This window comes from Terrapene carolina, unplaced genomic scaffold (assembly GCF_002925995.2).
Source record: "Terrapene carolina triunguis isolate 2854851 unplaced genomic scaffold, T_m_triunguis-2.0 Scaffold641, whole genome shotgun sequence".
NCBI classification, from domain to species: domain Eukaryota; kingdom Metazoa; phylum Chordata; order Testudines; family Emydidae; genus Terrapene; species Terrapene triunguis.
Genome location: NW_020664992.1, coordinates 1,705,246 through 1,719,544, shown reverse-complemented (window position 1 = coordinate 1,719,544; position 14,299 = coordinate 1,705,246). Strand labels below are relative to the sequence as shown.

Sequence of the window (14,299 nt, the reverse complement as noted above, 5' to 3'; positions counted from 1 at the left end):
AGATTTCTTCTGGCCCAATCCTCCAATTTGTCTGGATCATTCTGGACCCTATCCCTACCCTCCAGCGTATCTACCTCTCCCCCCACCTTAGTGTCATCTGCGAACTTGCTGAGGGTGCAATTCATCCCATCATCCAGATAATTAATAATTTCTTAAGAGAAATTCTTGCTGGGAAACAACATCTGTCTTGGCAGAGGGCTCTTGTGGATTCTGTTGTGTTGGGCTCTGTAAGGCTGAGGGCTGGGCCAAAGGGTGGATTAAATACTGAAGAGAGAGTGGTTAGGGGGTTTTAGGCAATTTGTAGGCCTTGTGCTGGCCATCTGTGGGGGATGAGTTTCATTCTAATGCATGGGTTCTGCTGCATTTGGTCTGTAATATACCATAAGAAACCTTTCTTGATGCCTGTAAGAGGATATGGTGCATTAGAGTTTAAACTTTTCAGTGCATACAGGCTGTTCCCTTCCTTTCACTTGGGTGGGCGGGGCCAGTGTGTTTTGCTATTGAAGGACCAGTGTTCTAGACTCACCTCTCCAGTTGTACACACGTGAGTCTCACAGAGATGGTTTGTATGTGGTCTGCAGCCCATAGATATATTTTACATTCTTTGTGTTGGATTGTCCGCTTTTCAGGTGACGGGTTATCCTAGATTGTTCCCCATTAGAATGCTGTGTACATTTGAATCATGACTGACAATAAACATTCTAAAGGAGAGGCCAGAACAAAACCACCATGGATCTGAACATCTGAATTCTGCAGCTTGGGCTCCTTGCCAGTGGTTAAAAATGTTCATCTGTTTAACCTGGCTCCAAGGACACTTGACAAGGGACAATAGCTGTACTTTCCTGGGTGCACTGCAAGGTGGTCTGAGGCCAAGGGGCAGGGGCCATGTGGTTCATCTGGGAGAGAAATCTACATAATCCAAGAATCCTGGGGAGATTGCTGAAGAATCTTTACTTTACTTTAGGCAGGTTTAAATGAAACAAACAAACTGTCCCTTCTTGTGACAGGGACAGTGTGAACTGGTGCACTGTTACTTTACTGAGCTGGAAGAACAATCTGGTAAGTGATGCACACTGGGGGAACGCAGATCCAGATTTGGCAAGGCTGAGCTTGAGTTAAATTGTACAACCCTGTTTTATGTGGTCCCCACATGTTGCTTGATAAACAATCTCTTGGAAACATTTCCCTCTTCTTTCTTCCCCTGGATTGTACTGTGCTTTCTTCTAGGCTGTAATTTCTAGCTTGTATTTGGCTTGCACTGTCGAGTACAACTCACTGTTGGTACAGTGAACAGCACAGCCTATTAACCAAGAATGCTAAGCCCAAGTGCCTTGAAGTTGTTTTTTTCTCTATTCTTCATCTGTTGCCACCCAGCTTAATTACGAGACAGAAGCAAATTTAAATGGTTTGGAAATAATCTCCCTCAGTCAGGAGCGTGTGCATATAAGGTAAATTTAGCATTTTGTATCGGTCACGGTCAGAGATGAAATACTGGTTTAGATGGGTTTTTGGTCTGATTTGATATGGTGATTCCTATGTCAGTCATACTGATCCATTGTAGACCTTATGTTTTCTCTCTCTCACTGGAGTTGTATCCATTCGCAAACATCCTTAATGTCCTTTCCTTCAGTCTGTTGTTCATCTGTTTCAATAATTCTGTCTCCTTTCAGAACTGCACCATACTTTCTGGAGTCTGACTTTGTGACTCAATCACTCACACTGTGGCCTCAAATGACATTGAAATCCAAATAAATTATGATCCACTTGCTTTTTTTCTCCCCTCCCTCCACTTCCACTTATCTACCAAGGCAATAACAACTTAAAAGAATATTAGCAAGGATGTGGTGTGTGATCCTCTGCTTGGCGAGTCCCTGTGGACTGCTCCTCACTTAATTATACATTTCTGAATGTGTTGTAATCTTGTTCCCAATCAGTGCTTCCAATATCTCTCCCCCACAACTGAGGTCAGACTAGCAGCTTCTCTTTTGAAGTTGGCAAGATCCTCCCTTTCTTCATTGTTAATTATTGGAGCTTTCTAGTTTTCTGTGTAAACCTTACCCTTATGGCTTTCCTCTGTCCTACTTCCTGCAGGATTTGAGTATACAATTCCCCTCAGCCTGGAGCCTTGTCAACTGTGAATAGTCTCACCTGCTCCAGGACAATGGGGAAGAACCTCTCCAACATCATGCATCCGAAGAAGTGGGTATTCACCCATGAAAGCTCATGCTCCAAAACATCTGTTAGTCTATAAGGTGCCACAGGACTCTTTGCTGCTCCAACATCTTGACAGCTCATAATTGTCACTGCCCACACAGATTCCCAGTGTAGGTGTGAACAAGTCTGTTTAGACTGGAGAGTTTTTGTATTTGGGGGGAGGGTCTTTGTGCTAGTGTATGAGTAAAATTGTTCACATATGCTGGGCCTTACCCAACTCCTGCTGAAGCCAATGATAATCTTGTTGTCAACATACAGAAGTTGGACTGGTTTAACTCTCTTCTTATTTTAGTGGTTGCCGCATGTGTGCACACACTCCTTCATTGATGGCTTTCTGGACTTTGAACTCAATGGAATTCATAACTGCACCTCTGAATCATCTGGAGTTAAAGTAGTTTAGTGGCAGTTTGAACACTTTCTACTTCCAATTTAACTGATCCAGTGCAAGTAATCCTTCCACTGCTGTCTTACAGTGAGCCAGTCACTGCAGAATTGACCTGTCTGTTCACCTTTCTACAGGGTGGTTTGGGCTGGAAGTCACCCACCACCTCATAGCACTGGAGAAGCCCTGGGGTCCTATGTGCCAGCCACTTTTATAGTGAGCAGATGCCACTACTCAGACAATACAGAAACTCATTACAAACCCAATAACACACTGAGACATAGTATGCCTGGAATAACGAGCAAAGCGTTGGGAGTTAAGAATTCTGAAGTTCTAATCCTGGATCTGCAATGGACTTGTGGTGTAGCTTTGGGCAGTAACTTTACATCTCTGTGCTTCACCTTTTTTCCCCATCTGTAAAATGGATAATAATTCTTTTCCCTCAAAGGGAAAGAAGGAGCATTTTAATAAGGTGGAGAAAATAAAATATCCCTTCAAAAAAGGCACCCAATGGCCAATGATGCTCTGTAGTCTCTCTCTGCTGTGAGCTTTCAGGCCGAACTGTAGCCTTCCATTTGCAGATAACATGTAGTGGTTTCTTCTTCACTTTGGTGACCCGCCTCTAAAGGGAATGTTGTCTGGTTAAAGTGTGTGTGTGTGTGTGTGTGTGTGTGTGTGTGAGAAATCCATATTGCTCCTTAGATTACTCAGACTGAACATTTTAAAAAAAATCTAGGCCAGAGGTGGACAAACTTTTTGGTGGTGGGCGGTGCATCTTCAGTAGTCGTCATGAGGGATTTTTTTCCCTTTACAGGGGAGGGGCATGCTTTATATACTTGGATGCGCCTGGATTGTAATTTTTTTATAGCTTCTGTAGTCGTCAGGTCAACTGTTGGGCTTTGTTCAAGGGAGCAGAGTTTGGGGAATAAGGTATTCACAACTCCAGGTGGGACGAGGGGGGTCATGTGTGAGGGGGAGGAGAGTGGTCAGTCTGACAAGGGAGGCCCTATGTGTTGGGGGAGAGTGGACTGTCTGATGAGGGAGACCACGTGCACTCTCTGGTGGGGGCATAGGGGGGAGGGAAGGATCGGTTTGACTAGGGAGGCTGTGCAGGTTCGCTCTCTCTCTGGTGGGATGCAGGGTCTGTCTGATGAGGGAGGTCACACAGGCTCTGATAGGTTGATGAAATGGGTGGTTTATATTTTGGGAGGTGAGGTCTGAGTAGGAAAAACCTGTTTTGCCCAGTGGGTATTTACTTACCTAGTTTATTACACAGCTTGTATAAGTGCAAGGAGAGAAACCCTGCCTGGTACTTACCTATAAATTTTTACATTTCTAACTGGGGAGGAGGAGGTAATGGAAATACACAGTCATGGCTCAGGTGTGTGCAGCATTATGCAGTATGCTCAGAGCTCTCAGGGAGCAGCATGCACGTCTGTGCTGGACACCTGGCTCTGCTCAGTTCTGCCAGGGTTGAGCGTCAGGATATTTTTTTTTTCTGCTTATGTCACTTTTTCTTCCTCCTTTGCAGATGATAAAGTGTGCTCTTGCCACAAACTGATGCAGGGTGGCAATGTAATTAGCAGAATTGGGAGGGAGTCACAGATCTATGAAACCCTGTGTCTGCCATATTTGAGATGAAGGATAGTCTTAGGTTAAGGTACTGAACTCGGACTTGAGGTCTGGGTTCAGCTGCTGGCTCTGCTACTGACTTCCTATATGACCTTGGACAAGTCACTTAACATCTCTGGGTCTTGGTCCCCCCTTCGTAAGGTGGGGATAGTAATACTACTTTTCTCCCACTCTGTCTGCCTTGGCTGTTTAGATTGTAAACTCGTAGGGCCAGGGACTCTCGCTTCTGTTTATACAGTGCTTAGCACAGGGGGCTATGATCTTTGTTCAGCCTCTAGATGGTCCCATAATACCAATAATAATGATACTCTGGCATGCACATTCTACCAAGAGTGGGGGACTTCTTAAACACTGATCTTCTTAAAAACACCAGAAAATGTAATTCTTGTGTGACTTTTAAATTCTTGCCTTGAAAGTTGTCCTGTTTTTTCCTGTACATATGTTTCATACTTTGATTTTTCATGCATTAACTCTCTCTCTCTCTCTCTCTTTCTCTTTCTCTGCAGACCTTTGTAGTACTAAACAGAGGGAAAACACTCTTCCGATTTAGTGCCACACCTGCCTTGTACATTTTAACTCCTTTTAATCTGCTTAGGAGAATAGCTATTAAAATTTTGATACATTCATATCCTTTTTTTATTAATAATTGACTTCTGTGCTGCTGCTGTTTTACTGCTTGAAAAAATCAATGACTTGTCTTACTACTTGCTTTAAAACTTATTTCTGTAGTACACAATCAACACTCAGTGAGGTCAGTGAAGGGGATCCCAATGGACTGGGCTCCAAGTTTATACATTAGTAATTATTTTGTTTATGAATAAGTAATGATAGTTCCTATAGGCCTGGCATATCCAGTAACATTTCATTTACAAAGATCCACACTACACTGTGTATACGCACATCCATTCTTCCAGTACCCAAGAACCAGTAAATATGGGAACAGAAGTAGTCTACGGCTATGCTTCACAAGAGAAGTAAAGGTTTATCTAGCTGGTGAAACCATTAAACAAACTATGAGCCAGAGATGCAGCCAATTGTGCTTTACTTATAATTATGTTCCTATTCATCTCTAAGTCTATTGGTGTCTTTCAAACCTCCCTCTATGGGCAGGTTTATTCCATAATGATCCACTTTCTCTGAAGCATCTGATGCTTGTGTTGTAAGAGAGAAGTTACTGGATGAGATGGGTCTATCCAGTCTGGCAATTCCTAGTTTTCTACTCTGGAAAGTGACTGTAAAATAGACCTTGTGGAGTCCCAGGTCTGTGGTATCTCAAAAGCTTCCATATCAAATTGGCTTGGCTTACAAATAAAATGTGTGTTTTCCAGCTGCTAGTGCTGGAAACTTGATCTGTGAGTTGAACTGTGTTGTTTCTAGGTTATGTCTTGTTGCTTGTAAATGTAGCTCTCACAGATGGGCTAAGGTGCAATTGAAGGGTATGCATCTGAACATTTTGAAGCAAAGATTTTGCAGGTGAAACTGAAGCCTGATCCGAAGCTGATGAAAACACTTCCCAATAGCTTTGGATCAGGCTCTTGGTTAACAATTCTGTTGATGCCTGAGTCAAAATAGAATCTATCTCTGTCTGCTGCAGCTGTGTTGCTCCTGAATCACTCTTAACAGTAATGAGTAATACATACTTCTTTTTGTCTTCAGACCCTCCATATATGATCTTGAATACAAAAAAGGATCAGACTATTAGTAAGAAGGTGTCTGTTTACTTACACATTTACTTTTGATGGTATCTGCATTTTAAAAATATACAAAATGCATTTACATAAAAATATAAAAGTATATTCACATTTGGGAAGCATCAAACAAAAATCCTGTGACGTTATAAATAATAAAACCATATTTACAAAAGAAATTATCAAATTTAAGTTTGTGTCTAAAATATTTGTGTGTGTGTATCTATCTCGGACTGGCAGTTTGGAAACAGAGAGAGAGAAAAGTTATGTTTCAATTTGATGCAGCTGTAATCATAGCTTATCATTACAATTATGCTTCATCCTTATTTCAGTTCCCTTGAATATAACACATGCCTCCAGCACCAGGTAATCCTTTACTTTTAAGAAGAAATTATGTACGAAGGAATCTTTAGAAAATACAAGGCCTTGACATATTGACATTGCAAATGGAATTCTTGTGCTTATTTTTAGATTATGTCCAGTAGCCTGTAAATCCTAGAAGGGTCCTGGTAAAATTGTTACAGGGTAGGATTCTCAAAAATGCAGCCGCATTTGAAATCAAGACATAACTCTGTCCCCTTTGAAGACAATGGGAGTTTTACTGTTGACTTCAGTGGCAGCAGAATTAAGTTAACGCTGACCATTTCTGAAAATCCCACCCTGCGTGTATAAGGAGTTCATGTTACTTTGGCAATGGGTCATTTCAGTGGATGTTAAAAGAGTGGGTTGCAAGTTGTCTGAACCAGATTATACAAGATGGAGTTCGAAAGGGGCAATCTCATGGTCTTTTAGTTTAAGAGCCATAGGGATTTTCCCCCCATTTCTTGTAGGAGAAAAACATTATGAAAACCATGTGCTGCCTATGAAAAAAACACCTTTCATTTTTTGAGTAACACATTTGAGACTTGTTCACTTTTTGCTCATGCAAGTGATCGCCCCTGCCAGAGTGAGCAATCGTATCAGGGGACTCATGCCAACGGATTGGACAGTTGGTCACTTGATGGCAGCAGCTGGTGCAAGGCGGGCGTACCTGCCGCCTTCAGCTGAATGCACAAAATCAGGGGGGGAAATGAAACTTTGTCTCCTAAGATGCTAGACTCTACCTGTCCAGTAGGATTCACTTTGCAGTTATGCATATCCTATCAAATGCACCCCATGTTTCATGCAGTTGGAAAAAACCCCAAACTGAAATCCTAGCCAGGTTTCTGACTACAAGTGATGTAATCCGATGCTGCTCACTCATTTCATTTACCAGCAGATTGTGTTGCTATTCCTGGATGTAGATGAAGTTGTCTGGGGGGATGTTTCACTTAAAGGATGAATGTAAATTGTTATGAAGTACGAGGTAGGGACTCTGTTTTATTTACAGGAGTGTGTGGGTGAGTTTCTCTGGCCTGCAATGTGCAGGAGGTCCAACTAGATCAGGGGTGGCCAACCTGAGCCTGAGAAGGAGCCAGAATTTACCAATGTACATTGCCAAAGAGTCACAGAAATACATCAGCAGCACCCCCCTTCCAGTTCCAGAGACTCCCAGCCTCGCCGATCAGCGCCTCCCCTCCCCCACTGCACCTCCTGATCAGCTGTTTCGTGGCAAGCAGTAGGCTCGGGGGGAGGGGGGGGGAGGACGAGCAAGGGCACGGCTGGGTCGGGGAGGGGGCGGGAAGGGGTGGAATGGTGGCAGAGCCAGGGGTTGAGCAGTGAGCACCCCCCGGCACACTGGAAAGTTGGCGCCTGTAGTTCCAGGCCCGGAGTTGGTGCCTATACAAGGAGCCGCATATTAACTTCTGAGGAGCCGCATGTGGCTCCGGAGCCACAGGTTGGCCACCCCTGAACTAGATGATCATGATGGTCTCCGCTGACCTTAGTCTGAGTCTATTCATACACCTGATTTTTTTTTTCAATGTACATTACAATTTTACAGCCTTCATGATTAGTTCTAAGCAGTAAAATGTCTGATGTTAAAGAGACAAGACAGTATTTTTGTTTTCCTTGTTTGGTTGCAGAACATGAACATGAAGCATGTGTGCACCTTCCTCTGTTCAGTGCCTGGAGGCAGGACAGAACTGTGCTAACTTGCCGTAAATATTAACTAATGTGAAATGCTGTGCTCCGCGTGTGTGTGTGTGCAGTGCCCTTTGGAGAGTGATATCTCTCAGTTCACTGTTGCTCTGTCCCTCGTGCAGTTGTTTGCACAAGTGTAAAGTGGACATAAACTGCTACCAAATCAGAATGCAATGGAGAATCAGCCCCATAGTGTCCAAGAGATCAGAGAATTGTGGGGAAACCAATGAGATAGTTAAATGGAAAAAAATTATATGCAAAAATGTCTCTTTTCTCCATCTCCTGTGACTGCTGGATGTTGTCTTGGCTCTTGTCCTATCTAGCTGATAGTGAATAGATCACTGGCTGGAAATTATTCTAATTAGAATTGTCTCTATCTTGCAGTGAATTTTACAAAGATGTAAATAGCCAATTTAGCGTGTCCCTTTGTTCCTTGACTTCATCCTACATTATTTAGCATGATCATTATGGCCACTATTTTGACCAACTGTGTATTCATGACTTTTAGTAACCCACCTGAATGGTCGAAGAATGTGGAGTAAGTAGCATTTTTTTGTATCTTTCTCTTTTTAAATACTTCAAATTTTTTTTCTTAAATTCTTGCAGAATTTTGTTTCATTTATTCAATAAGCCTGTTCTTGCTCCCATTTAAGTCAGTGGGAGTAGGATAGGGGTTTTATAACCCCTTGATTTGTTAAGTTAATATATTTGAAAAGATTTTTTCATAACTGAAATTATATTTTTACCACATTGTTCTTAGCAGAGTTCTGTTTTTGACTTCCCTTTTAACAGGTACTCATTCACTGGTATTTATACATTTGAATCACTTGTGAAAATAATTGCAAGAGGTTTCTGCATAGATGGTTTTACTTTTCTTCGCGATCCATGGAACTGGCTAGATTTCAGTGTCATCATGATGGCGTAAGTTGCACTTTCAGGTTATTCCTGTTACCAGTTCTATGTGTGTACATGAAATGTGGAAGGGGGTTGAATCTTCGTGTGAGACAGGTGCATAGGAAAAAAGGAAAAGCCAAGGAAATCTTAAAGTGGTCACCAAAAAGATCAAAGTTTAGACTCTGGCTTTTATTTTCAGTGAAGTCCTGAGATAAAGAGAGAGCTAAATGCAACTCCACTAAAATTAGTGGAGCTGCATCTGCTTACAATGGCTTTGACTTGGACATGTTTGGGGCAAATCACAGCTTTCTGAATATGCACCTATGGCAGCGGTGCCCAAACTTTTCCTTTTGCGCGGCCCCCCCCACCAGTAGGGAGCTGGGGCTAGGAGTGGAGTTGGCCTGAGGGTGGAGAAGGAATGAAGGCAGAGCTGGGGTGGAGTGGAGCGGAGCTGCGGCTAGGGGCAGAGCAAAGCTGGGTGACGCTCCCTCCCTGCCTCCCTCCCCTGGCCCGGGGTCCCACTCTGTGCCCACCCAAAGTTCCTCTGCACGCCCCCTGAGGGGGCGCACCCCACAGTTTGGGGGCCACTTACCTATGATGAGGTAGGGTTTTGTAATTAGTGCCCAGCATTCTAGCTTTACCCCTACGCCAGAGAGTTGGCATGTTCTGGTGAGCTGAGCAAGGGGATGGGAACTAGGAATTTCTAAATCCCTGCTCCACCGCTGACTCCCTCCATGGCTTCGGTTTGCATGTTGGGATTTCTTGGGCAGCATTTTGGATACTTGTGGGTTAATAGATAGATATTAACCTTTTGCGGCTAAAAATTCAGAATCCCAAAAAAGGAAGTTTACCATACAGTATTTTATTTTGTCTAGCTCATTCTTTCCCTTTTGCTGAATCAACTTATCTTCCAAGTCTAATAAGCAGTGAAGTGCCCAGGTGTCTTGCAGCAGGTAGACCACTAAATTCATGTTCCTAGTTAGAGATGAATTCTAAACATTTGGCACGCTGTATCTTATAAAAATGTGTTTCACCTCTTGGCCTGTTCTAATGCACTCTTACAACCCTGGCTATCGTCAGTGGAAATATGTCATTGACAGTCTCACCAACCCCTGAGAGAGGAATAATTTTTTTCCTTCCATATTTGCTTTGACACATTTTACACCTGTCCAGGGCCAACACTGGCTACTGAAATCGGAGAGATAATTGATGAAGGCGTGGGGGTCTGATTTTCAAGGGTCCAGGGGACTTGCATTTCGCTGAAGTTGTGGGTGCTCTGCTTTTCTGAAATATCAGGCCCCAATGTTGGCCGAGTGCAGAGGCTTGGGGCATTGGGTTTTTTGGGTGCCAGCACTTTCACTAGTTGTCCTTTCTATGTATTGTTGACTAAAAGATGCATTGTTCAAGAAATGCAAATGAGGCCTTAAATTCAACTAGTCAACGCCTGAGATTGTCATAGGCGCCTAAAGGAGTTAGGTGCAATTTATTGTAAATTGGGAACCTAACTCCTCTAACTCCTTTTGAAAATCTCATCCAATATCATTTGTTGTGCAGCTGGATGGTAAGTTAATAAGCAAGGCAATGTCAACATCGAAAAGACTGTCAGGCTCTCAAAAGCATCAGTACCAAGCATTGTGGGCTCACTCACGTTATAGCCATACAATCATCTTACCATCAGTGGGGTTGTACTGCTGTCATATCAGGAGGATTTGTCCCAAATTCACCAAGGCTTATAGATCATTTAAATCCCACTCACGAGGCTTAGGTGATGTCTAGCTAGTTCTTCTGCACACCAGTGAGTTTGACCCGTAGTGCCTGGAAAGCTACGAAATGCCAGACTTTCCCAAAACAGAATTACTTTCAGAGGCAGTTTGTTTAGTGGTTACAATAGGCGTCCTGGGAGCCAAGACTCTTGGGTTCTATTCCTGGCTTTGATACTGATTCATTTAACCTCTCTGTGCCCCAAGTCTGGCCATCTGTAAAATGGTGATAATACTTAACTGTGCCTCACAGAGAGGTGGCGAAGTTTACTGAATGATTGTCTGTGAGGCACTTAGATGCTGCATAACTGCAAATGTTGATGACGATTAAAAACGGAGGAAAGTGAAATAGCTCTGATTGACAACACGCCCCATTGAATTGAGGAAACAGTCTCTCCAAACATACCTGGTTTCTTTTGCCAAGTAACTTTTTAAAATTGCTTTACACAGGTCCATACAGTATTAAAACATTAGACTCCAAATTGGGGAAAGCTCAAAGAACAAAACATGCAGCTGGGCTAATTGGCCTATGTTCTTGAGACATTTTTAAACTGGTTTTGGCTTTGTAATCTTTCTCTGTCTCTCTCAATGCCAGTTCTAAAGCATTGTAAATTACAGTCTGTTTCCTACAAACGATTATATTAAAAGGAAGGTGACCCCAATGGTGCCATTAACTCTGGTTTAATTCTGCAGGTATATAACAGAGTTTGTAAACCTAGGCAATGTTTCAGCTCTGCGCACTTTCAGGGTTCTGAGAGCTTTGAAAACTATTTCTGTAATTCCAGGTAAGGCGGCCTCCGGTTGGTGTTAGCTGTTGGGTACAGGCCCCTGTGAGTGATGTATTGCTTTGTCTGTAGTTGTTTTTTTGGTGTGTGTTTTGTCATTGTGTTTTTTGTGTGTGACCTCCCTCATTACAGATATGTCACAGAGTTTGTGGACCTTGGGAATGTCTCAGCATTGAGAACTTTCAGAGTTCTCCGAGCTTTGAAAACTATCTCTGTTATTCCAGGTGAGAAATCTTTTAAGCATTAATGCTTATCTTGTGTGTGTCTCTCTCTTTCCTCCCCACTTCTCCCACCACTTACCTTTCAAAAATGGCACTGGGACATTTTTGATGGGCTTTGCAGTCTGTATGAATCAACAGTGATTTAAAAAAATAATGCAAGACCATTGGATGAATACTGATAATTCTATACCATCCTCTTAGGTGCATGTCTATCAATATCTAGCCTCTGTGAAAACTCTGAGGTGTATAATTCAAAACAAATAAAGGGCCAGCTACTGCCACTCTTACTCAGGCTGAGTAGTGCCTTGCTCCAGGAGTCATCCAGTTCACTTCAGGAACTTTTGGAGTTACACTAATGGGGATTTTTTTTAATAAAGAACCTGTCATTCTAGGGGTGTTATGATCCCTACTGTTCAGGGCATACAGTGCTTTAGCTTTTATCCAATCATAAAAATTAGGCCTATTGGATCACCTAGCCCATCCACTACGCCCTGCAGCCAGTGCAGGGAAGCCTTCGGCAATACTACGTCTAGCACGTTCTCCAGTCTGGTTTTTAAAGTGCCAAGTAATGGAGCTTCCTTCGCTGTGGCTTCCTGGCTTAGTGGGCGAAGCATGTGATGAGGCACCGGAAGTTCGTGGGTTTTGCTCACCATGCTGCTCATATGTGTGGCCTCTATTTTTGAGTGTGTGAATTTTTGGACACCCAACGTTAGAAACCTAAGTAGAGCCTGATATTCAGGGGTGCTGAGCAACTACATCTCCTAGGGACTTCTTGTTAGAGTTTTGGGCGCTCAGCACATCTGAAGTTGGGCACCCAAAATCAGAAGCCACTTGGGAGAGTTTTGATCTTAAACCTCCTTTGTTTTGTCTTCTGATCTGGCAAATGGGAGTGAGATTTGCTTACTTGCCTCCCGGATATTAGGTTTAGCAAGTTGATAGTTTGTATAGTGCTTTGGGGATGGAAAGTGCGGAGTGTTTTTTATATTATTTTTTCTGGCAACGTACTGAGGGAATATTTCTGAAGGCTTTAAGTGCACTGAAAATACAGATTGCCTTGGAGCATGAGTTGGTCTATTCCAGGGTTCGGGGGAGAAGTGATGTAAAATTGTTACCTCAGGTTGTGTGTTTTTAGTGATGTCAAGCCCAGCCTACCTCTTTCTCCAGCTCTCCAAAAGGTAGCTCTGCTCTGGAATGAGCGATAGCGCCATCTTTACTTGTTAAGTAAACAATGTCCAGCAACATCCTGCTATTTTCTCAGTGTGCTATTGCATGTATGTTTGCAAAAAGCAAACTAGAGTTCTCAGAAGCAGATGCCTTTTCCCTCCCTCCAGACTGCCAAGCCTACCATGTTTATAAACCCTACCTGCTGCATGATGCTCTTAAATTCCACCTGCTTTTCTTGCACTGAATGATAGAGAATTGCTCCTTAATTAGAATGCTCTTACTTAGCCTTGTCGGATGGTTGGCAGCACAGCTTAAGATACACACCTAAGGAGGAAGAACTATCCGATTATTGCTGCTGCTGATGCACTGCTTGGAGAGCAGTTGTGATGCTGTCAGTGCACTGAAGTTCTTAAACTGCCTTGGTTAAAGAAAAAGTATGCTGAAACTGCTTTAGGATGTGCTTCACATTCATCAGTATAGCAGAGTGAAACAGAGTAATCAACTGCCTAGTTAGTGTGTGTAAACATGCCATTGACCTCGTAGGAAAAGATGTGGAACTGTTCAGCTGCATATCCTAGGCCACATGCTCCTAACTGCTAACAGACATTCCTCTCTAGCTCCTGTGTGCTTTTGGAGCAGGGAGGATCTTGATCCCACCCCCCATTGTTAAGTTCAGAATAGCCAGTTTGCAGGAAAGTGTTAGTGGCTGTGCTGCCTTGTTACAGTACTGAATGCATTGAATTCTAAGGCTAGAATTGGAAATGGGCAGAGCTTTGGTCACCAGGGGCGGCTCTAGGCACCAGCAAAGCAAGCAGGTGCTTGGGGCAGCCCATTTGCAGGGGCAGCAGGGATCCAGCATGGGAGCTGAGAACCAACAGGGGGCCCTGTGAGCTGTAGTTCCTTGGTTAGCTCCCTGCCTATAGAGCCAGCCCTGGAGCAGGGAAAGAACTACATTTCCCAGCATTCCCTTGGCCACTACCAACAGGAAAGGGGGGAGGGAGGGAGGAAGCTGAGACCTCATGCTGCAGCCTGCTGTGAATGGAGAGCTGCACTGTGAGTAGGGATTCCATATTTTAACATTCAAAAAATAGGACACTCCACGGGGAGGGAGGGTAGCCCCACCCTGCCCCCATCCACTCCCTCTGACTGCCCCCCACAGAAACCCCAACCCATCCAACCCCCCTGCTCCCTGTCCCCTGATCACCCCCTCCTAGGACCCCTGCCCCAACTGCCCCCCAGGACCCCACCCCCTATCTAAGTCCCACTGGTTCTTGTCCCCAACTGCCCCCTCCTGAGACCCCCCCCAACTTTCCCCCTAGGACCCCGCCCCCTACCTGTCCCCTGACAAACCCCTGGGACTCCCATGCCTATCCAACTGCTGCCTGTCCCCTGACTGCGCCCCCAACCCCTGACCCATCTAACCCCCCCTTCTCCCTGCCCCTGGCTGCCCCCTTGAACCTCCGCCCCATCCAACCCCCCCCCTGCTTCCTGTCCCTTG

The 14,299-nt window shown here is 43.9% G+C and overlaps 1 protein-coding gene across 11 annotated transcripts in view; it reads left to right on the top strand.

The window, feature by feature from the left end:
• SCN8A (sodium voltage-gated channel alpha subunit 8) overlaps positions 1-14,299 on the top strand; it is an 89,317-nt gene that overhangs the window by 12,455 nt on the left and 62,563 nt on the right. For 6 of the 11 annotated variants that reach the window (XM_024214762.2, XM_024214767.2, XM_024214766.2 and 3 more), the window contains exons 2-5: positions 4,735-4,853; positions 8,426-8,515; positions 8,770-8,898; positions 11,549-11,640. In XM_024214762.2, coding sequence (XP_024070530.2) covers positions 4,735-4,853; positions 8,426-8,515; positions 8,770-8,898; positions 11,549-11,640 — 430 coding nt within the window. Of the gene's footprint in view, positions 1-4,734; positions 4,854-8,425; positions 8,516-8,769; positions 8,899-11,324; positions 11,417-11,548; positions 11,641-14,299 lie in introns of all 11 variants that reach the window. The other 5 variants (XM_024214769.2, XM_024214761.2, XM_024214770.2 and 2 more) reach the window with 1 other exon arrangement.